Source organism: Girardinichthys multiradiatus, chromosome 9 (assembly GCF_021462225.1).
Source record: "Girardinichthys multiradiatus isolate DD_20200921_A chromosome 9, DD_fGirMul_XY1, whole genome shotgun sequence".
Taxonomy (NCBI): domain Eukaryota; kingdom Metazoa; phylum Chordata; class Actinopteri; order Cyprinodontiformes; family Goodeidae; genus Girardinichthys; species Girardinichthys multiradiatus.
This window is the reverse complement of record NC_061802.1, coordinates 36,619,838-36,642,699: the sequence shown is the minus strand read 5'-3', so window position 1 is coordinate 36,642,699 and position 22,862 is coordinate 36,619,838. Positions and strand designations below refer to the sequence as shown.

The 22,862-nt window shown below is 39.7% G+C and overlaps 1 protein-coding gene across 3 annotated transcripts in view; it reads left to right on the top strand.

Annotated features, from left to right (window-relative positions):
* osbpl1a (oxysterol binding protein-like 1A) overlaps positions 1 to 22,862 on the top strand; it is a 46,315-nt gene that overhangs the window by 9,958 nt on the left and 13,495 nt on the right. For all 3 annotated transcript variants that reach the window (XM_047375324.1, XM_047375323.1, XM_047375325.1), the window contains 9 exons: positions 1,180 to 1,247; positions 1,338 to 1,382; positions 4,498 to 4,571; positions 4,784 to 4,847; positions 4,952 to 5,053; positions 13,043 to 13,162; positions 13,311 to 13,392; positions 14,132 to 14,238; positions 20,801 to 20,963. In XM_047375324.1, the coding sequence (XP_047231280.1) occupies positions 1,180 to 1,247; positions 1,338 to 1,382; positions 4,498 to 4,571; positions 4,784 to 4,847; positions 4,952 to 5,053; positions 13,043 to 13,162; positions 13,311 to 13,392; positions 14,132 to 14,238; positions 20,801 to 20,963 (825 nt within the window). The remainder of the gene's footprint in view (positions 1 to 1,179; positions 1,248 to 1,337; positions 1,383 to 4,497; positions 4,572 to 4,783; positions 4,848 to 4,951; positions 5,054 to 13,042; positions 13,163 to 13,310; positions 13,393 to 14,131; positions 14,239 to 20,800; positions 20,964 to 22,862) is intronic.

Here is a 22,862-nt window from a genome sequence, read left to right as displayed (position 1 = left end):
AAATGGTTTACTGACCATGGTATCACTGTGCTCAATTGGCCTGCCAACTCTCCTGACCTGAACCCCATAGAGAATCTGTGGGATTTTGTGAAGAGAACGTTGAGAGACTCAAGACCCAACACTCTGGATGAGCTAAAGGCCGCTATCGAAGCATCCTGGGCCTCCATAAGACCTCAGCAGTGCCACAGGCTGATTGCCTCCATGCCACGCCGCATTGAAGCAGTCATTTCTGCAAAAGGATTCCCGACCAAGTATTGAGTGCATAACTGTACATGATTATTTGAAGGTTGACGTTTTTTGTGTTAAAAACACTTTTCTTTTATTGGTCGGATGAAATATGCTAATTTTGTGAGATAGGAATTTTGGGTTTTCATGAGCTGTATGCCAAAATCATTCGTATTAAGACAATAAAAGACCTGAAATATTTCAGTTAGTGTGCAATGAATCTAAAATATATGAATGTTAAATTTTCATCATGACATTATGGAAAATAATGAACTTTATCACAATATGCTAATATTTTGAGAAGGACCTGTATGCTAATTTTGTGAGATAGGAATTTTGGGTTTTCATGAGCTGTATGCCAAAATCATCCGTATTAAGACAATAAAAGACCTGAAATATTTCAGTTAGTGTGCAATGAATCTAAAATATATGAATGTTACATTTTCATCATGACATTATGGAAAATAATTAACTTTATCACAATATGCTAATATTTTGAGAAGGACCTGTATGTGACTTTTATGTAATGTTACTTCTTTGAAATGACTCAGAGCAAAGTACTACCAGCTCTTCCTTTTTTTCAAGCTTTGATCCTAGCTTTTTTGTACTAGTGAAAATATTCCTTTTAGGTATTTCTTTGACGGTTTTACCAGCTTCAATACATATTTGTACATCCAGAGAAAAAAAAGCCACCAGCTCGGCATGTACCTAGAATCTCTGCAAGTTTCAAGTCTTCATTCTCTTTTCCAAAACTTAGTGTGTTTCTGTAAACAATCATCAGCGAAACAACAAATATAAGAGCTGATATTTTACTGGATGCACAAGTTTCGGATAACATCTTTACATTTACAGCTGCTGGCAGCAGCATTTAAACATCGTTCAGTCTAACGGTATTTCCCTTTCCCTCCACATGTGTTCTGTTGTGATAAAACTATTCGATTCCCTAACTAACAGGGCAGACGGTGTTTGACCTGGCCAGCGATGCAGCACTGAAGCAGTGTCTGGAAGGCAACGTGCATCGAGTGAGTGTTCAGGGGTTGGTTAGCTTCCTAACTTTTTAATAATTTGTTCTGACATTTGTTTTCTACGCCTATTATGTTTCTCATCTGCAGGGTTTGACCCGTCATGCCAAAAAGTACGAAGGACTCCTCTGGAAGGTAAAGCCTGGGAATTATGTTTTTCTTTTTTTTTTTTTTTTGTGGGTTTGAGAAGCTAAGCCTCGTAAAGGTACCATACTTACTGTCTGCAGGCACATTGCTGTGCCAGAAAGCTGATGTAAACCATGCATTATATTTCTTTGTTTGTCTTTTTTAAGGCAAACTCCTTGTTAGCAGTAGTTTCAATTAACAACAAGCAGCTTTAAAAAATAAAGCAAGAAAACAAAGTCAAATTGAAAGGAAAACGGCTGCATATCGGCTGCTACCATTTTGAAAAAATACCTAAGATGTCTTGCTAAGCTTTTAACACTTCACTGCTGTATGTCATTTTTTTCTGTGAGCCTACACTTGATTACCTGTTTGCTAAATGTGAGGTCTTACACAATGTATAGTGGCCATAGATAGTATTAGGTCCTGTTTCACTGAAATTTAAAAGCTAAGGGCTGAGAACTGCAATGTAAGCTATGTAAATGTAAACTATGGAAAACATTTGATATGAGGCTAAAGTAGAACTTTATGGACACCAGAACAGTGAACCGTTTTGACAAACCAAATACAGTATTCCAGGATAAGAACCTCATTACCAACTATGAAGCATGGAGGTGAAAGTGTCATGGTCTGGGATGCTTTGCTGCAGCAGGACCTGAACGAACAACTTTGGTTTATTTGCTTCTCAACAACAGTCCTACAGTAAATAAAAACCATTCAGCATCTTCAGCCATAACTAATTACACTGTTATTGGCTGATGTTTATGTATAGTTAATGCTTAGTTAAGTTGCCATGTCCATTACCCACAGCAGCATGTCCACTTCCAGTGCTAATGGCAGTATTTATTGTAGCTCTAAAAGAAGCAATTTGAAACAAGGAGAGAAAAACACTCCTCAACCCTGAATTTCAGTCCAGTGAACAACAGGACCTACTTATAACAATAAATAATATTGTTAAAATTCAGAAGTTCAGTTTTCAGGCCCTATCGGTTTACTTTTTTTATTTTGAGTTTTCTTTATCACCAGCTGTTTATGTATTTGGACCTATTTGCAGACCTGATTATTACTGAGAGTTCTGTGTTGCCATGTAAAGCTGGAGAATTTTGTCAAACTAGGATAGGTTCACATGAAAAGCTGCTTTAGTTTAGTTAAGATAAATGGATGCTGTGTATGGTACTGCTGTTTTCAGCCAATATAGCATTATGTGCATTATGATCAGTCAAGCTAAAGAAAGAACTCCCGACAGCTTATGACTCCTTGAGCCATGAGACACTCCTTCAGTTTTAGACATCCCTGTCTCCCTGGGCTTGACTTGACTCGGTGGAAAAAATTATCAAAATAGATATGAAAAGGTTATTTGCAGGTGTTGCTGACAGGTAAGCAACCACCCTCTCTTCTGCAGTGATTGTGTGTGGTGGAAAAGGATCTATGAGTCACATGTGTAGTGCATGATGAAAGCTGCAGCAGTAATATGGTTAGAATGGGGACAAATTGCTACCCAGGCCTGCACAGTTCCCGGCGGCTCAGAGCAGACAATCAAATTGCGTAAAAGACTTTTGAGCTGTCGACTTGTGCTTTGAAAGTCATGTTTTTATCTCTGTTCTTCTTCTTTCTATTTCTAGTGTTAGTCAGAAGTGCACATATTGGTTCAAATATATTCCTTCACCCCCACTAACATTTAAATAAATTTCCCTTAGCAAGCTGCAGGGAAACCACACACTTCAGTAGCCATTAACACACAGTAGCACTTTGTCCTGAAATGGTGAAACTTTATTCAGATTAATTGGTTTCACTGGTCCCTCATCATGATGCTATTACCAGCGTTTGACACCAGATTTAAAGAATCTATGTGAAGGTGGCAACTTCACTCAATACTACTCCAGAAGAGAGTTAGCTTGGTCAATAACAGCTCCACATTAACAGTCAAACTTGACAACATTGATTGTGGAACAGGTGCTCCTTTTTTGTGTTGGCATGATGACATTACGTCTGCCTCACTGTGAATGGTGAGGCAGACTAGGGTTGAGCCTTGGTGGTTCCTGAGCTTCATCTCATCTCAGGGTGATGGTCTGGGTTGGATGGATAAAACTTTGACACATATAGATGTTCCAGAAGGGCAATCATCCCAGAACCACATCAACACTTGGTTTAAAATGGATAAAACAGACCAACATTAAGTTTCTGAAAGGGTCATATGACCAAAGCACCGATGTATATGCTTTGGGAGCTACAGGTTCAGTGACAGAAAACAGAAAACCAGCCTTTTCTTTGTATGAAGAGTGGTCAGATAGCCATTCTGATGACTACAACAAAACATGGATTCTCTGCATCTTGCTATAGGATATTTACTGAAATATTAGTAGTGGTGTGTGTATAATTTGAGTTTGTCCCTGTGAGAAATAGAATAAAATACCAATAAGTTTCAGCTTGTGTACCATGTTGTTGTTTTTGAAAGTCACTTTTCAATGCAAATTCAAGTTTTTGGTCCTACAATCAGTTGATCCTGGAAAAGAATGATTTAAATGTATCACTTAAAATCCCTAAATTAATATAACATCAATTCCAAATATGAGAGTATGCAATCTTCAGTTGTAGCAGTTGTTTTTAACAAAGCTTTCCACCAAAAACTGGATGCAAGAACCTATCTGTTAACTTAAAATATGATATAAACAAACCCTGTAGAGCTGCAGCTGTCAGGTGTGACTACAAGCAGCATCTCTGTTCTCAGACAAGTACTCATAAAATCCAGAAATAAATTCATTATAGCAGATTATGGGATCAACAGGAAATCTATCCTACTAACAAGATAAAAGCCCAAATTAATAGAAGGCATTCCACATTGTTTCACTGGATGACATGCCTTCATTACTGTCAACACAGGCCTGTTGTTTTCTTTCAGTCATTTCCATGTATGCATACTGAACGTCTGGTGTTCCACAGCTGAAAATAAGTTATTACCACTCAGATGTTCATGTGAGGGCTTTAACAGTTAGAAACCACTAATTTCTGTTACCTTCTGAGTTAATTAGTCAGGGAAAAAAAGTGTTTTTTCAAGTGTTTGAACAGATTTTTTTATTAACTACTAAAAATACAAACGTATGTTCTGTTCCTGTTTTCCAACCCACAGAGCTCCAGATTTTTTGGCTGGCGATCCTACTGGGTGGTTCTGCAGGATGGGGTTGTATCGTGGTACTCAAAACAGTAGGTTCAACTCTCATTTTGGCTGTGTGCTCTGAATCAGACAGCAGGGAAAAAAAAGAAATTAGCATCTGATTTTTAAGTAAAAAAAAAAAACATATTTCCTTCATGTGCCAGATAAATGTGTGGGAATCTCACCATTCTGGCTTTTCAACTAACAATCGTATTTTTCATTGAGATTTCTGAGACTTCACTTCTCTCTCTGTCCAACGTAGGTCTGATGCAGCCGAAAATATCAGAAGGCAAGGCTGCAAGTCACTCACAAATGCTCACTGCTTGGTAGGCCAGCTTTAGAGTATTTGGCTTTCATTTTTGAACTTTTCTTCAGCCTGCATTTACACAACTTTGGCTCAAGCAAATATTTATGTTTCTGCCCTCTCCAGGTACGAGCCAAAGATAAATGCAATTTTACCCTCAAGTGCTTTGATGACAGCGTGCACCACTTCAAAGTTTGCCCTAAAAGTGAGCCGGAGGCAGCTAGAAAAGTACGTTTACATTCCCTTTGCTTTCTGTTGCTGGGAACAGAAAAATATCATTAATCACAGATGAGACCTTCAGTTCCAGCAATCAGATAAATGTTTTCAGTGAACCAACTGTCCTCCGCTGTTGATTCTCTTATACCCAGGAAATTACTTGATGTTACCACAGAAAAACACTTTTCTTAGTCACTGGCAGTTGTTAATGTCACAAAATAAAACATATGGATGATATAGATCCATCCATCCACGTATCCATCGGTGCAAGCTAGGATGGACGGATGGACCTATGCATGCGTGAATCTTTGCCATGTTGGTTGGTTCTATGAGTATGTCTTCCAGACAGCAAATATTTGGCCTGCCTTGCCTTTGTTGTGTTATGTTTTAGCATATTCTAATTTCGAGAAAAGGATCCACATTTTACTGGCAATTTAAGGCCTTTTAGAATCAGAATCAGAATCAGAAAAGCTTTATTGCCAAGTACGTTTTTGGACATACAAGGAATTTGTTTTGGCATAGTCGGTGCAATACAGTACAAATTAAACAGTACAAACATATCTACAATATAATATAAATATAAGTGCACAGTTTTAAGTGAGTGAGAGTAAATATAGAGCAGTATAAGATGCAAGAGCAATACAACAGTGCAGGTGATCATTGTGCAAGTAAGCAGGAGTCCATGCTGAGCGTTAATGTAACGCATAGAGTTACAGGTTACAGGTGTCCTGTCAGCAAAAAAAGGGGGGGTGTGGGGTAAAGGGAGAGTGTCAGTGTGGTTTCCGGGCTTTGTTAACCAGGCTGGTGGCAGATGGGAAAAAACTGTTCTTGTGGCGTGAGGTTTTGGTCCGGATGGACCGCAGCCTCCTGCCAGAGGGGAGAGTCTCAAAGAGTCTGTGACCGGGGTGGGAGGGATCAGCCAGAATCTTCCCTGCCCGCTTCAGGGTCCTGGAGGTGTACAGTTCCTGGAGCGACAGTAGACTGCAGCCAATCACCTTCTCAGCAGACCGAATGACACGCTGCAGCCTGCCCTTATTCTTGGCTGTAGCAGCGGCGTACCAGATGGTGATGGAGGAGGTGAGGATGGACTCAATGATGGCTGTGTAGAAGTGCACCATCATAGTCTTTGGCAGGTTGAATTTCTTCAGCTGCCGCAGGAAGAACATCCTCTGCTGGGCTTTCTTGATGAGGGAGCTGATGTTTGGCTCCCACTTGAGATCCTGGGAGATGATGGTTCCCAGGAAGCGGAAAGATTCCACAGTGTCAATTGTGGAGTCACAGAGGGTGATGGGGGCAGGTGGTGCTGGGTTCTGCCTGAAGTCCACAACCATCTCCACTGTCTTTAGAGCGTTGAGCTCAAGGCTGTTCTGGCTGCACCAGTCCAACAGATGGTCCACCTCCCATCTGTACGCGGACTCGTCACCATCAGAGATGAGTCCGATCAGGGTGGTGTCGTCCGCAAACTTCAGAAGCTTGACAGACTGGTGACTGGAGGTGCAGCTGTTGGTGTACAGGGAGAAGAGCAGAGGAGAGAGAACACAGCCTTGGGGGGAACCGGTGCTGATGGTCAGGGAGTCAGAGACGTGCTTCCCCAGCCTCACGCGCTGCTTCCTGTCAGACAGGAAGTCAGTGATCCACCTGCAGGTGGAGTCGGGTACACTCAGCTGGGAGAGCTTCTCCTGTAGCAGAACTGGGACGATGGTGTTGAAGGCAGAGCTGAAATCCACAAACAGGATCCTGGCATAGGTTCCTGTGGAGTCCAGGTGCCGGAGGATGAAGTGAAGGGCTAGGTTGACTGCATCATCTACAGACCTGTTGGCTCTGTAGGCAAACTGCAGGGGGTCCAGGAGGGGGTCGGTGATGTCTTTTAGGTATACAGTATATAAAATTGCTGTGGTTTTTACCCCTGGCAGGCAATCTGCTGCCCATACAGCTGCAGCTTCTGCCCACCACTCTGCACTTTTTCACATTTAGTTTTCTTACAACCACTAACTTCAATGTGTTGTATTGAGATTTTTTGTGATGGACAAAAAAGCAGGGACAAAGTTGATAAAATGATGGGTGGAGCAAAATACAGTTTGATTCTCTTAAAAGACTTGAAACTGGTGCGTGGTCATGTTACAGCGAGACAACATCCCTAAACGTACAGCTAGAGTTACAATGGAATAGTTTAGATTAAAGACTGTAAATGTGGTAGAATGGCTTAGTCAAAGTTCTGACCCAAATCCTGTTCAATATGCATCATCTGAGGGAGCTGAATATAAATACATTCAAAATTTTGTATAAGTTTTTAAAACCATTTATCATTTTCCTTCCATGTCTTAATTATTTTCTGTATTTCAAACATGTTTCAGTTACAACATAAAAAAATTTGAAAAGGTTTGGGGAGAATAAAAAACTTTTGTAGGACAAAATCTTGTGTTTGCTTAGTTAACATGTGATGTAAAAGTTAAGAAAAGGTTTTCATTTAATTTGACCCAAATTAGAGCCCAGAACAGAATAACCATGATGTGGAGTTGGGGATTTCATAATCAATTAGTCATGAATTTTGAAGTTCATATAAACATTTAGGTTATAACTAGAATATTGAACTTTTGTTTGTCGATGCAACTTCAGTTCGTCACAGATTTCGTAAATAGCCAATAAAGCACAGTAGCATCATTAAAGCTCAAACCATGTTGCTGACCCTTGACAGGCCTCTGATTCTTCACATCACAGTAAAATGAGCTGTTAAGAAGTTAAAGATGTTTTTACCATAAAGGATGTGAAACAAAGCAATAAAAATACAACTTGGGTAATGAGCACAGAAGTTTTGATTGTTATCTGTGGCTGTTCTGGCTACAGCTAGCTTTGTCAAACGATAACTTCCTGTGTTTTGTCACAGCCATCAAAGCTTTATCCTTTTATGTGTGTATAAAACCCTGCAACCAAACTTGTACAACGTAGGAAAAAAAGCTATGTTAAAGATCATACAATTAATTTAGTAGCAACACAGCAAAGAGGTGAAGTTTTTTGTGTTATGATTTTTTTTCCAGATTAACAAAGGCCTGTATGGAGTCATATATTAACTGTCTTATCTTTAGCATAAATATAAACTACAAGTGTAATCAAAGAAATGATGAATGATGCTTTTCTATTTTCTACAAGTATTAAATGAAATGAGTTATCTTTATTTATCAAGTTAAAACACATGATTGAAATACGATTGAGAACTGATGATTAAAATAAAACATTAAGGTTTAGAGATTTTTATCAGCTATACAGGTCCTTCTCAAAATATTAGCATATTGTGATAAAGTTCATTATTTTCCATAATGTCATGATGAAAATTTAACATTCATATATTTTAGATTCATTGCACACTAAGTGAAATATTTCAGGTCTTTTATTGTCTTAATACGGATAATTTTGGCATACAGCTCATGAAAACCCAAAATTCCTATCTCACAAAATTAGCATATCATTAAAAGGGTCTCTAAACGAGCTATGAACCTAATCATCTGAATCAACGAGTTAACTCTAAACACCTGCAAAAGATTCCTGAGGCCTTTAAAACTCCCAGCCTGGTTCATCACTCAAAACCCCAATCATGGGTAAGACTGCCGACCTGACTGCTGTCCAGAAGGCCACTATTGACACCCTCAAGCAAGAGGGTAAGACACAGAAAGACATTTCTGAACGAATAGGCTGTTCCCAGAGTGCTGTATCAAGGCACCTCAGTGGGAAGTCTGTGGGAAGGAAAAAGTGTGGCAGAAAACGCTGCACAACGAGAAGAGGTGACCGGACCCTGAGGAAGATTGTGGAGAAGGGCCGATTCCAGACCTTGGGGGACCTGCGGAAGCAGTGGACTGAGTCTGGAGTAGAAACATCCAGAGCCACCGTGCACAGGCGTGTGCAGGAAATGGGCTACAGGTGCCGCATTCCCCAGGTCAAGCCACTTTTGAACCAGAAACAGCGGCTGAAGCGCCTGACCTGGGCTAAAGAGAAGCAGCACTGGACTGTTGCTCAGTGGTCCAAAGTACTTTTTTCAGATGAAAGCAAATTCTGCATGTCATTCGGAAATCAAGGTGCCAGAGTCTGGAGGAAGACTGGGGAGAAGGAAATGCCAGAAGTCCAGTGTCAAGTACCCACAGTTATTGATGGTCTGGGGTGCCGTGTCAGCTGCTGGTGTTGGTCCACTGTGTTTTATCAAGGGCAGGGTCAATGCAGCTAGCTATCAGGAGATTTTGGAGCACTTTATGCTTCCATCTGCTGAAAAGCTTTATGGAGATGAAGATTTCATTTTTCAGCACGACCTGGTACCTGCTCACAGTGCCAAAACCACTGGTAAATGGTTTACTGACCATGGTATCACTGTGCTCAATTGGCCTGCCAACTCTCCTGACCTGAACCCCATAGAGAATCTGTGGGATATTGTGAAGAGAACATTGAGAGACTCAAGACCCAACACTCTGGATGAGCTAAAGGCCGCTATCGAAGCATCCTGGGCCTCCATAAGACCTCAGCAGTGCCACAGGCTGATTGCCTCCATGCCACGCCGCATTGAAGCAGTCATTTCTGCAAAAGGATTCCTGACCAAGTATTGAGTGCATAACTGTACATGATTATTTGAAGGTTGACGTTTTTTGTATTAAAAACACTTTTCTTTTATTGGTCGGATGAAATATGCTAATTTTGTGAGATAGGAATTTTGGGTTTTCATGAGCTGTATGCCAAAATCATCCGTATTAAGACAATAAAAGACCTGAAATATTTCAGTTAGTGTGCAATAAATCTAAAATATATGAATGTTAAATTTTCATCATGACATTATGGAAAATAATTAACTTTATCACAATATGCTAATATTTTGAGAAGGACCTGTATGTGACTTTTATGTAATGTTTCTTTTTTTAGTTGAGCTGCTTCCCCCAGTTTTCAGTCATTGTGGAAGCTGCAGTGCCTTACAATTGCAATTTATTCATACCCCTTGAACATCTTAAAGTTTTGTGCCATTATAAACATAAACCTTCATGTAATTTATGAGCCAAATAGGAGGCCTACGTCCAAATGCCTGACTTGTATTGTGTGTTCCCCAGGCTTCATGATTGTGATTGTTCCCTAATAAGCATCTGAGACGTTCATGAAACAGCTGTTAGGTGATCTGAAAAAACAATTGTTTCAACCGGATTTTATTTAGGTGTATCAGAGTCGGGGGTGGGCAACAAAACTATAAATGAGCACACATGGAAATAGGTAGTAAACAAAAAGTGTGAAATAACTAACCATTTTTATATTTTAGATTCTTCCAAATAGCCACCCTTTATTTTGATTATGGTTTTGCTCTCCTGGTATGATCTCAATGGGCTTCATGAGGACAGAAAACATGTTTTGAACAGAAACATATTTCGTCTGACTGTAACTAATTCATAATTTTGGAGTGACCCAAAATCTAAGGAGGGACCTAAAAATGATGGTGAGTACAAGGAGAGCTTCTAACCTCATTGACTTAGAGCTCCTTACCTAAAATACATTTCCAAAATACCAATGGTAACATGCATAAAGCTGCTAAGCCATTATAAGAAGGGTTTAACTGCTGTAATATAGATTTTTCCTCTTATTATTGAGAGTTTAAATCATTTACAACATGACATTGTTTACTAAAATGTAATGAAAACAAACATTGCTCCTTTTACATAGCTTTATTGTCTCATTTCCTGTCAGAAACAAACTTCCTGGTTGAATGAACATAATTTTAAATCTAGATCTGCCCGGGGTATTTATAATTTTTAGCTTAACTCTACAGGTCCTTCTCAAAATATTAGCATATTGTGATAAAGTTAATTATTTTCCATAATGTCATGATGAAAATTTAACATTCATATATTTTAGATTCATTGCACACTAACTGAAATATTTCAGGTCTTTTATTGTCTTAATACGGATGATTTTGGCATACAGCTCATGAAAACCCAAAATTCCTATCTCACAAAATTAGCATATTTCATCCGACCAATAAAAGAAAAGTGTTTTTAATACAAAAAACGTCAACCTTCAAATAATCATGTACAGTTATGCACTCAATACTTGGTCAGGAATCCTTTGCAGAAATGACTGCTTCAATGCGGCGTGGCATGGAGGCAATCAGCCTGTGGCACTGCTGAGGTCTTATGGAGGCCCAGGATGCTTCGATAGCGGCCTTTAGCTCATCCAGAGTGTTGGGTCTTGAGTCTCTCAACGTTCTCTTCACAATATCCCACAGATTCTCTATGGGGTTCAGGTCAGGAGAGTTGGCAGGCCAATTGAAGCACAGTGATACCATGGTCAGTAAACCATTTACCAGTGGTTTTGGCACTGTGAGCAGGTGCCAGGTCATGCTGAAAATGAAATCTTCATCTCCATAAAGCTTTTCAGCAGATGGAAGCATGAAGTGCTCCAAAATCTCCTGATAGCTAGCTGCATTGACCCTGCCCTTGATAAAAAAAACAGTGGACCAACACCAGCAGCTGACACGGCACCCCAGACCATCACTGACTGTGGGTACTTGACACTGGACTTCTGGCATTTTGGCATTTCCTTCTCCCCAGTCTTCCTCCAGACTCTGGCACCTTGATTTCCGAATGACATGCAGAATTTGCTTTCATCCGAAAAAAGTACTTTGGACCACTTGAGCAACAAACAGTCCAGTGCTGCTTCTCTGTAGCCCAGGTCAGGCGCTTCTGCCACTGTTTCTGGTTCAAAAGTGGCTTGACCTGGGGAATGCGGCACCTGTAGCCCATTTCCTGCACACGCCTGTGCACGGTGGCTCTGGATGTTTCTACTCCAGACTCAGTCCACTGCTTCCGCAGGTCCCCCAAGGTCTGGAATCGGCCCTTCTCCACAATCTTCCTCAGGGTCCGGTCACCTCTTCTCGTTGTGCAGCGTTTTCTGCCACACTTTTTCCTTCCCACAGACTTCCCACTGAGGTGCCTTGATACAGCACTCTGGGAACAGCCTATTCGTTCAGAAATGTCTTTCTGTGTCTTACCCTCTTGCTTGAGGGTGTCAATAGTGGCCTTCTGGACAGCAGTCAGGTCGGCAGTCTTACCCATGATTGGGGTTTTGAGTGATGAACCAGGCTGGGAGTTTTAAAGGCCTCAGGAATCTTTTGCAGGTGTTTAGAGTTAACTCGTTGATTCAGATGATTAGGTTCATAGCTCGTTTAGAGACCCTTTTAATGATATGCTAATTTTGTGAGATAGGAAGCAGTCATTTCTGCAAAAGGATTCCCGACCAAGTATTGAGTGCATAACTGTACATAATTATTTGAAGGTTGACGTTTTTTGTATTAAAAACACTTTTCTTTTTTTGGTCGGATGAAATATGCTAATTTTGTGAGATAGGAATTTTGGGTTTTCATGAGCTGTAAGCCAAAATTATCCGTATTAAGACAATAAAAGACCTGAAATATTTCAGTTAGTGTGCAATGAATCTAAAATATATGAATGTTAAATTTTCATCATGACATTATGGAAAATAATGAACTTTATCACAATATGCTAATATTTTGAGAAGGACCTGTAGGTGTAAATAAATTATTTTCCTTCAACAAATAGGAGCCCCTAAGAAAGATAATTATGTCTTAATTTATTTGTTTTTGAGAACATAATTTTTAATAAATTTAGTAAACCAAAATGTGATCTATATTTGATTACTCGATTAAAATCAGACAAAAGGTAAAATGACAACAGATGACTAAATCCTGACTGAAACTACATTACAATAATGAATGACTAATAGTGAATTAAAATGTGCTGTCAAAGTTAACCCTGATATACTTGTAGATACTTTTGCATAGCACAGGAACAGCCCATTCCTTGCCTTCCATTTTCTTAGACTTTCACGTTAAAATATTTAATGTAATGTTTCATAATCTTCCAAATTTTAATTAAAATCTTTGCATTTCAACTATTTGTAAGGTAAATCTTTTGCATGCTTCTTTTTATAACAGTTAGGATAAAAATCGGTGTTATTTTCCTCCAGGCGTGGCTGGATGCGCTGGAGGAGCACTCTGCTTACAGCACTCACTACTGCTCCCAGGACCAGGGCAGCGAGGAGGAGGAGGAAGGCATGTCGCTAGGGGAACTGACAGACTCGCTACAGGTGGTTGTGAACAAAGAAATGTATAATGAGCGTGTTGGCACATTGGTCTGCAGTGTTTTTCTGTGAAAGAGAATCCCCACACCGTTTCATTGCGACACGCGCTGCCTCGGCTCATCTGCATCTTTCTCATGTCTCTCTGAATCACCAGGCAGCCGAGGTCAGCCAGAAGAAGCTGGAAAAGGAGGTGGCAGCGTTCCTGTCCATGCTGAAAAATGACGGGCTGTCAGAACGTAAAACCTGCTATTTCACCATCATTTCTGGGGGGGGGTTCTCTCCCTTTACTGTATTATTAGCACATGGGGGACAAATTAAAGAGGAAAACAAAAGAAACAGTTTGCACAGTTTGGACTGCGTGTACAGGGAGAAAAACCAGCTTCACCATAACTTTACAATAATCTGACTAATTTCTGAAACTCTTCTTGTCCAATTATGTTTTAGTTTGTCTCCCTATTTATAAGTGCTTTTATGATTTATTGTCCCAGAGCCATAAAAGGGGTTATAAGAGGTGACTGCAAAAGCTGTAGCATATAATTTCCATCATTTCCATCAAACCATTTATTCATGAGGTCAGATTTAATAGGGAGAAACGACTCCCATCAGGGTAAAGGTGTTTCATGGTGGGATGAAACTGGGTGCAGCTCTATCAAACCAGTGTTGTATTTCTCTGTTCATTTCTCATTTTTTGTTGTTTAATTTGCACCCATCCACATGCGAGAAGAAAAACTTAAATCTCTTTCAACTATGTAAGAGCAGAAATAAAAGGCCTGTGATTAAGACTGAAAGCATCATCAAACAGATTATATGGAGTGATAAAAATGTCTGAACTACTACTAATGAAGACTGCTCCATCGGTTTTGGTTGTTAAGGATTTCAGCAATTTGCATGCCTTTTTAAAGCTTCATTGAATTCCTCATTTAGTTTTTAGGGTCTTCTTTTGTAATCGGCTGGTTTTCTGTTTGATCCTCTCAGGACTTCCTCTAGCTGTGCTACAGAAGATGCAGGAAATCTGTGAATTGTCCAGCGACACAGCATCCAGTCTCGGTGTCTGCCTCAGCTTCGTCTCCAGGCAGGAGGGGGTGAGTCTTCAGGTTTTCAAACAACCTAAAATATTTTCTAAACTGGGAGGATTTTTGTTTAAAGTTGCTCGAATAGAAAATTCTTTAGGAAAACCACTGACCATGGGTTATATAAGGTGCTTAGAAAAAGTTTGCTCCTTTAAAGATTTTTTTCTGTTCCTGCTTTTTTTTTATCACACTTACCGGTAAATGTTTTATATCACAAAATGAATGTCATAACACGTTTCAATATCATGCAAAGATAACCAGAGTAAATACAAAAAGCTAGGAGAGCAGAATTCATAGTTCCATCAATTATGTCAACTCAACCAGGTTCTGAAGAATTTCAGCCCCAGACCATCACACGACCACCATGTTTGACTGACAGCATGATTCATCTTTTCTGAAATGCTTTGTTAGTTTTACACCAGATTCAATAAGTGTCGCACCTTCCAAGAAGTTCCACATCTGTCTCATCAGTCCACAGAATAATTTCCCCGAAGGTCTTGGATCGTTGAGATACTTTTTGGCAAATGTGAGATGGGGACTTTTTTTTCATTGATGTGCTTTTGGAGTAACTTTACTTGGCACCATGTTTTCTATACTTGTTGATAATGGCTCTCATTGTGTTTCCTTGGAGTCCCAAAGCCCTAAAAATGGTTTTGTAGCCATTGAACCCTTGACTGATGAATGTCAATGACTTTGTTTCCTATCTTTTCTTGAATTTGTTTAGCTTAGGATATTATGCGTTGCTTTTCTGGATCCTTTAACCTATTTCAGGTTGTGAGACAGATTCTGTTTAAGTGGTTTCACGGTTCTACAGGTCTGACAGTAATCAGGCCTGGTGTGAAACTAAATCAAAAAATGTGGCTAATCAAACCTAATTTATGATTTAGCAAGCGGGGGCTTTTATTTTCACATAGGACTGCGCTGGTTTAAATAGATTTTTCTTTCCCTTAATACGTAAAATCAGTTTTTCAAAACTGCATTTTGTATTTACTTAAGTTATCTATCTCTGCTGTTAAAGTTTGTTTGATAATCTGAAACATGTAAGTGTGACATAAAAAAACAAAAACAATGGAAATCTGTAAGGGGGCAAACCATTTTTCACGGCACTATAACTTGCTTATTGTGTCGGTGCATCTGAAACAATAGGCAAGTTAGGCAACAATAGGCCTGTACAGGAACCATGTGGGCTTACTGTAGATCGATCGAACGTTTCCTGACTCGCTCCTCCAAAACACCCCAAAGTGGCTCAATAATATTTAGATCTGGTGACTGTGCAGGCCATGGGAGATGTTCAACTTCACTTTCATGTTCATCAAACCAATCTTTCACCAGTCTTGCTGTGTGTATTGGTGCATTGTCATCCTGATACACGGCACCGCCTTCAGGATACAATGTTTGAACCATTGGATGCACATGGTCCTCAAGAATGGTTCGGTAGTCCTTGGCAGCACAAGTATTGGGCCAAGGGAATGCCATGATATGGCAACCCAAACCATCACTGATCCACCCCCATGCTTCACTCTGGGCATGCAACAGTCTGGGTGGTACGCTTCTTTGGGGCTTCTCCACACCGTAACTCTCCCAGATGTGAGGAAAACAGTAAAGGTGGACTCATCAGAGAACAATACATGTTTCACATTGTCCACAGTCCAAGATTTGCGCTCCTTGCACCATTGAAACCGACGTTTGGCATTGGCATGAGTGACCAAAGGTTTGGCTATAGCAGCCCGGCCGTGTATATTGACCCTGTGGAGCTCCTGACGGACAGTTCTGGTGGAAACAGGAGAGTTGAGGTGCACATTTAATTCTGCCGTGATTTTATGTTTTTTGGATATAATCCGGGTTAGCACCCGAACATCCCTTTCAGACAGCTTCCTCTTGCGTCCACAGTTAATCTTGTTGGATGTGATTCGTCCTTCTTGGTGGTATGCTGACATTACCCTGGATACCGTGGCTCTTGATACATCACAAAGACTTGCTGTCTTGGTCACAGATGCGCCAGCAAGACGTGCACCAACAATTTGTCCTCTTTTGAACTGTGGTATGTCACCCATAATGTTGTGTGCATTTCAATATTTTGAGCAAAACTGTGCTCTTACCCTGCTAATTGAACCTTCACATGCAACAGTCTGGGTGGTACGCTTCTTTGGGGCTTCTCCACACCGTAACTCTCCCAGATGTGGGGAAAACAGTAAAGGTGGACTCATCAGAGAACAATACATGTTTCACATTGTCCACAGCCCAAGATTTGCGCTCCTTGCACCATTGAAACTAACGTGTTGCAATAACCGTAGTAGTTATACAGAACTTAAATTAAAACACATTGATTATCATGTTTATTCACTTAAATAAATCAGTTTCAGGAAGCCTATTTGTAAATTATGGATTCCAAATCTTAATTAATCCTGTTTTCATTGCTTCTGCTCTTCTGGCTCCTATTTGTACTAAGTTAAAGGCAGTGCGTTGTAAAGTACTACTGTCGGTATTACATTGGGAGAAGTTGTGTTGAGGCACAGCAGCAACAACACTGAGCTGTGGTCAGCTGATAATCTGTCAGTTTGTTGTTGACCATTTTTTTTCCAGCATTGAAGTGTTATGTTGTTAAAACTAATATTTTCAGGTTATATTTTTTGTAAAAATTGAATGGTAAACTGTTGCAAGATTTCTTTAGATTAATTTAGATTAATTTCCTCCTGGTAGAAATTCTGCAAGGCTGAGGTAATACTGATTTTTTTGGTAGTCTGACAGACCGGATCATGATGTTGCTTTTTAGTGCCTTGAAAAAAGTCTTACTCAACCATTATTTAGATTTTTTTTTGCAATAGATCAACACAAAATAGTGCAACATTGTGAAGTGGAAGGAAAAATAACACAATTTTTAAATGTTTTTAAAAGGTTTGGCATGTATTTTTATTCAGCCACTATAAGTCAATACTTTGTAGAACTACCCTGTACATCATCTACAACTACAAGCATTTTGTCTCTAGCAGTTTTGCACCCCTAGAGATTCAAATTTTTGACTAGTTTGCCTGTCTCTGTTGGATCCTCACGTTATGATGTTGCCACCATCATGTTTTTCTGGAGGGATGGTGTGTTCAGGTTATACAGTCTTGATTTTCCACCTCCCATACTGTTTTGCTTGAAAGCTAAGATTTCATTTTTGGTTTCATCTCACCAGACCACCTTCTTCCATGACTTGTGGCAAACTGGCAACAGGATGTCTGCTGGCTTTCTTTCAACAATCACTTTCTTATTTTCATTTTTTCGGATTTTAGGAGTGTAGGAATAATAGGTGGTCTGTCAACAGATATTCCCACCTGAGATGTGGATCTTGGCAGCTCCTCCAAATGCTCTGACTGAATTTAAATTAAAGGTATCCGAGTACAGGAGGATGAACATAAATGCTTTCTACAATTATAGGGTTTTTATTTGTATAAAAAACTTTAAAAGCCACATGTGCATTTTCCTTCGATTTTAAAAGTATGCACTACTTTGTGTTGGTCAATCAACACAAAGTTGTACTCTAAGTTTAGGCGATATGAATATATAAATACAACATACAATATATTTGGTCTAATGCGTAGTGTGCAGCACTTGGGCTCTGTCTACTAATTAAGTGACCTCTGACGTCCTCTGTTGGTGAACAAAGCCATTTTGTCCTTGGCACAATCACAAGAGTTTGAATAGGTGCTCATACAGTACAACAGAACATTGTGTCGGTGTGTGTTTATGTACTTCACTGTAAGCAATATGCTTTCTGTTTTCAAGATCGAGTCCAGATACAAAGAGATTCAACAGGCAAGACTAGATTAAGGTGCAGTTTGTGCAGAGATATTATTCACTAAGAACTGAAATGAGAGAAACAAAGGCAGTATCTTCTGTCTTCATTATAATTACACATTTCATCAGTTCTGTACTGCTTTAGTTAGGAGATTGGGGATTTTCTTTTAGTTTTATTCTTACCTATTGCAGTTGGGGATATATTCTGATTCTGAACCACATTTAAATCTGAATGTGACACTAGAATGAGAATGAGTCGCTGCTGGCACCTCTTTGCTCGTTAAAACTGGTACATGCTGTTGTCGTGCTGCTGGTTTTCATGGACTGCTGTGTGAACTCATGAACTGCTGGTTATGTAAATCCATGCACGCTCACCTTTACATGATAATGCAAAGATTTTGCAAGAGTGTTTTTTTTGCTGAGAAACATGGACAAAGGCATGAACAAAGTGATTGAATGTGAAAGCCTAAATTATCATCATCACTAGAGTTGAAGAGAGAAAGAATTACCATCAGTCATTGTGTGAGTAAAGCATTTTACTTTCTACTCATTCATCCTCCCTGAAACATTTTCATCTTTCAAGCAAGAGACCAAATTCCCGAGAGATCTTTATTGTAGACCACGGTGCTGCTGGTGAAGCACTGCCTGCCAGGAACCCTTTGAATGTTCTTGCTTGAGCAGCCGGGAGGCCACAGAGTTCAGTGTTTACATCTACTCTAGGCCTTGTTCGCTCAGCCGTTCTGCCTTTTGAACTGTGGCTTCCAGCTGCAGAGCGCACAATGCCTCATAACATCTTAGGGCTCACCATTCAATAGACCTGCGATGAATGGCACAGTTTGCACAGATACAGGTTACAATGTGAATAGTGCGGCAAAACTCACACGTGATAGAAGCTGAATTACTTCTTGCCCCTGCATTACGGCGCCCTCTGGAGAGGTCAACCAAATAACTGGTAGTCGGTGTCATCATACCACACTGTAGCTTGCTCGCTTTTATCATATAGTCAGTTATTATTTATTTTGCATCTTTGACTTCAGAGTCAGTAATTTCTCACTAGATCAATACAGAGCCAGTCCATCATTGGCAGCAGTAGAGATGGATTTCTGTAAAGCTGCAGCTCAAATTTAAGCCCTTCTTCTTGTCAACACATAGCTCAGGTGGGACAACATATCAAAACGACAACTGGTAGTTGTGCACTACACAAATCTGTACATTATGTAAGAAAAGCAAGAAGAAAGAACAAAAGAAAATTGTTGGAAGAAAGTCACAAGACACCCTGTTTATAGTTTGCCACAAGCCATCTAGGGAACACAGTAAACGTGAAAAAAGGTGATCTGGTCAGATGAGATCAAAAGTTTACTTTTTTGGCCTACGACTAAAATGGTATATTTGTTAGAAAACAACACTGTGTATAACCCTGAACACACTATCCCTACAGTGAAACACAGTGGTGGCAGCATCATGCTGTGAGGATGGTTTTCTTTAGCAGGGACAGGGAAGCTATTAATCACTTATGGGAAGATGTCTGAAGCTATATGCATGGCAATACTGGAAGAAAGCCTTTTAGAGGTTGCAAAAGACACAAGACTGGTGCAAAGCTTTACCTTCCAGCAGGACAAAAACCCTAAACATATAGCCGTAGCTTCAATGGAATGGTTTAGATCAGGGTGTCCAACTCCAGCCCCCAGGAGCCAGTGTCCTGCAAGTTTCTAGATGTCTCCACGGGCCAGCACATCTGAAACAAAGTGTTAAAATGGCCTAATAAAAGTTCAGACCCAAATCCAATTGAGAGTCTGACAAGACCTAAAGCTGCTGTTTCCTTAGACTCCCCATGCATTTTAAATAACCTTGAGTTATATGTGCAAAGGTATTGGAGACCTAACCCGAAGGACTTGCTTCTGTAATTGCAACCTAAAGAGGTTATTCAAAGTATTGACTCTGAGGGGGTGAATACAAATGCATGCCACACTTTTCAGATTTTTATTTGTTAAAGACTTTGAAAACATTTATTGTTTTCCCTCCACTTCTTAGTTATGGACTACATTGTCTTGATCCGTCACAAACTGTTGCAATTAAATACATTGAAGTCTGTGGCTATAATGTGACAATAAGGGAAAACGTTCTAGGGATATGAATACTTTTGCAAGGCACTGTATTTTGTGTTAAGATAGGGTTTAGCCAATGGTTTATTCAGCATCCAGCAGCTGTAATTTGATCAGTCTCGCCTGCACAGGAATCATGTTCTCCAGCAGGCTATTTGAGACCTCAGCATCAAGGCAGCTGTCCTCTGTTACAGAAAAGCAGGGCTCGTCCCTCTCAGCTCCCTCTCAGTCTCTCTGTGTGGCTTTGGTAAAAGAAAGGAGCATCAATCAGTTGACACACTGATTATTTGCAGACCAGCTGCCATCACAGCCTGTCTGATGGCCATGAGTGTTTGCCTTCTGTTTGCATTGAGAATGAAATTGGAATTAAATAGAGCTTGATATCTTAACTATTTGTATTTTACATAATTTTTATTTCTTTATAAACATATGAATTATTTTATTAATGTCTTTACGTGTCTTTTTCACCTCTCCTATCAATTGTTTTGTTCTTGCTGTGTATCACTTGGGTGCAACTAGTTTGTTGTAAGGTTGACATTGACTATTAACTTTTGCATCACCATAACAGCACCACATCAGCAGTTATTAAAAGTGCAAAACAGAGTCTTTTTTAGTCTTTCTGTCAGTGATTAACCTGTCCCCGTTTGTCTGTGTATATGTGTGTGTTTTGCCTATGTGTGTGGCGAGCTCAGGTGCGCAGTGTGAAATTGGAGCAGGAGGTGGAGAAGAACAAGATCCTCTCCGAAGCCCTGCAGACTCTCGCCACGGAGCACCACGAACTTGAGCAATCCGTCGTCAAGGGATCGTCACCGCGCAGCGCCCTCAGCGAGGATGAGTTCCACGACGCCATGTCTGGTGAGTTGACAAGTTATCGAACACTCTTGGGACGTGGAGGGGATTCTGTGACAGGCCGCCATTCACGCTCGCTGCACTCTCATTCACCTGTGGGACACTGGAATACTGCTGCCAGTGAATTCCTTTGGTATGTTTGAGACTGAAGTGTTGCCTGGTTTTGTTAAAATTACAGGTTTGACTGATGCATGATGACTTTTGCTCAACATGTATTAGTTTGCATTAGTTTGAATAATATCTATCCATTGAAGCATTTGATGTAATTCTTGGAAATTATAATGACACCTACTGTAATCAGTTTTATAGATGAAGGAGTGTGGAGGCTTCGCAGTTTAGTGATCTGTACTAGAGATTTGTATTCATTTCAGAAAACATGGATATTTTGATATATTTTAATAATAATAAGGCTTAAGACCAAATTAAGTTAATATTGTTTTCTTGATTAGACCTTTTCACAATTTGGCCTATCATTATTACAACATTATTGGATCACTGTTAATATCTAAACTGACCTTAATAATTTTGTGTAAAATAATCCGGTTATTTATGTGTGAGAAAGCAGGATAAAATTAACATTTTCATGCTTCTATGATTTTGATTTTATCGTCTGCACCATTTGTGATCTTTTTGTCTGCTTCGTGTTCACTTCAGCTGTTTCTTACCTTTAATTTTCAATTGACTGAATTTAGAAAAGAAAATTATTATGGCTCAGGTACAGGTACAATTGGCTTTGGGCAAAACAAACAGACTCCTATGACTTTAAAAAGGCTTTTTGTTGGTTTTGCATTAAAATGTGCTGAAATAACTCTTCAGATGAATTAGAAAAGAGTAGACCCCTGCAGGTACTCCTATTCCAGTTATTCGAGTTATCAGAATTTGGGGCATTTTGTGAAAAGTGTTGTGTGTAATTTATTTTTTTTAACATTTGAAAAAACATTTTTGGCCATTTCCAGTATCGGAATACCATTAAAAATATTTTTTCTAGCCCTTCTGCCACGAGCGATCATTAATTTTTTATAGTAGGATCAGAGTTGAAGTTACACTGTGTATGAGAGATTCGTCACAAACTGATTCTGTGACATTTTAAATTAGCATCTTATATCAGTGATTATTGTAGTAGCACGACCAACATTACTGAAACCGTAGTTTCTGTGTTGTCTAGCAAATGCAGTCCTGAACCTTCACTTTGAGATTACCAAAACTCCCAACATTTTCACATCCAGCATGTTCTATGAGAGACATATGTTAAAAACTCTGAGCAACTAGACTGAACAACTTTGCTGTACTCTGTTCAGCCTTCCTGTTGTCTGATTTAAGTCTCACTCTCTCACAGGCTGAATGAAGGAGAATGTTGTGAGTTGTAAGCCACGCCCCTTTAGTTCTGTAATTCCAGCTGCACTATCTGAAAGTGCACTCGGCTTGTGAGCTCAGCGGATTGACTTGTTTCCGACGAACAGAAAAAGTAATCCGCAATTTGGGATTTGTGTTTGTGAAGTGATGGTCTAGCACCAAGGAGCTAGGGTGTGTGAGCAAGTAGTGGGCGTTCATGCATGAATTACATTATTTGGCCCCTAACTCTAACCAAGAAATATACTCCCACAATGAAACCCATTCTTTAAAAAACAGAATGTACATACAAAATACAGTTAGAAAACTTATTTGGGTGCAGCTGACAGGCCTTTTTTGTAAGTAAGCCATCTCACCTATTTTAAAATCTGCCACTGGGAGCAATAAATAGAAAAGCATTATGGAGGTAATGAATGGACACCATTTACCATTTAAATAATCAACAATTAAATAAGCAACAAAGTAATTGCTTCATTACTATGTGCAAACTTGCCTTGACCAAGCCATTAATATATTATAAAGTGTATATAGTCTTGCTTACATATACGTCAAAAT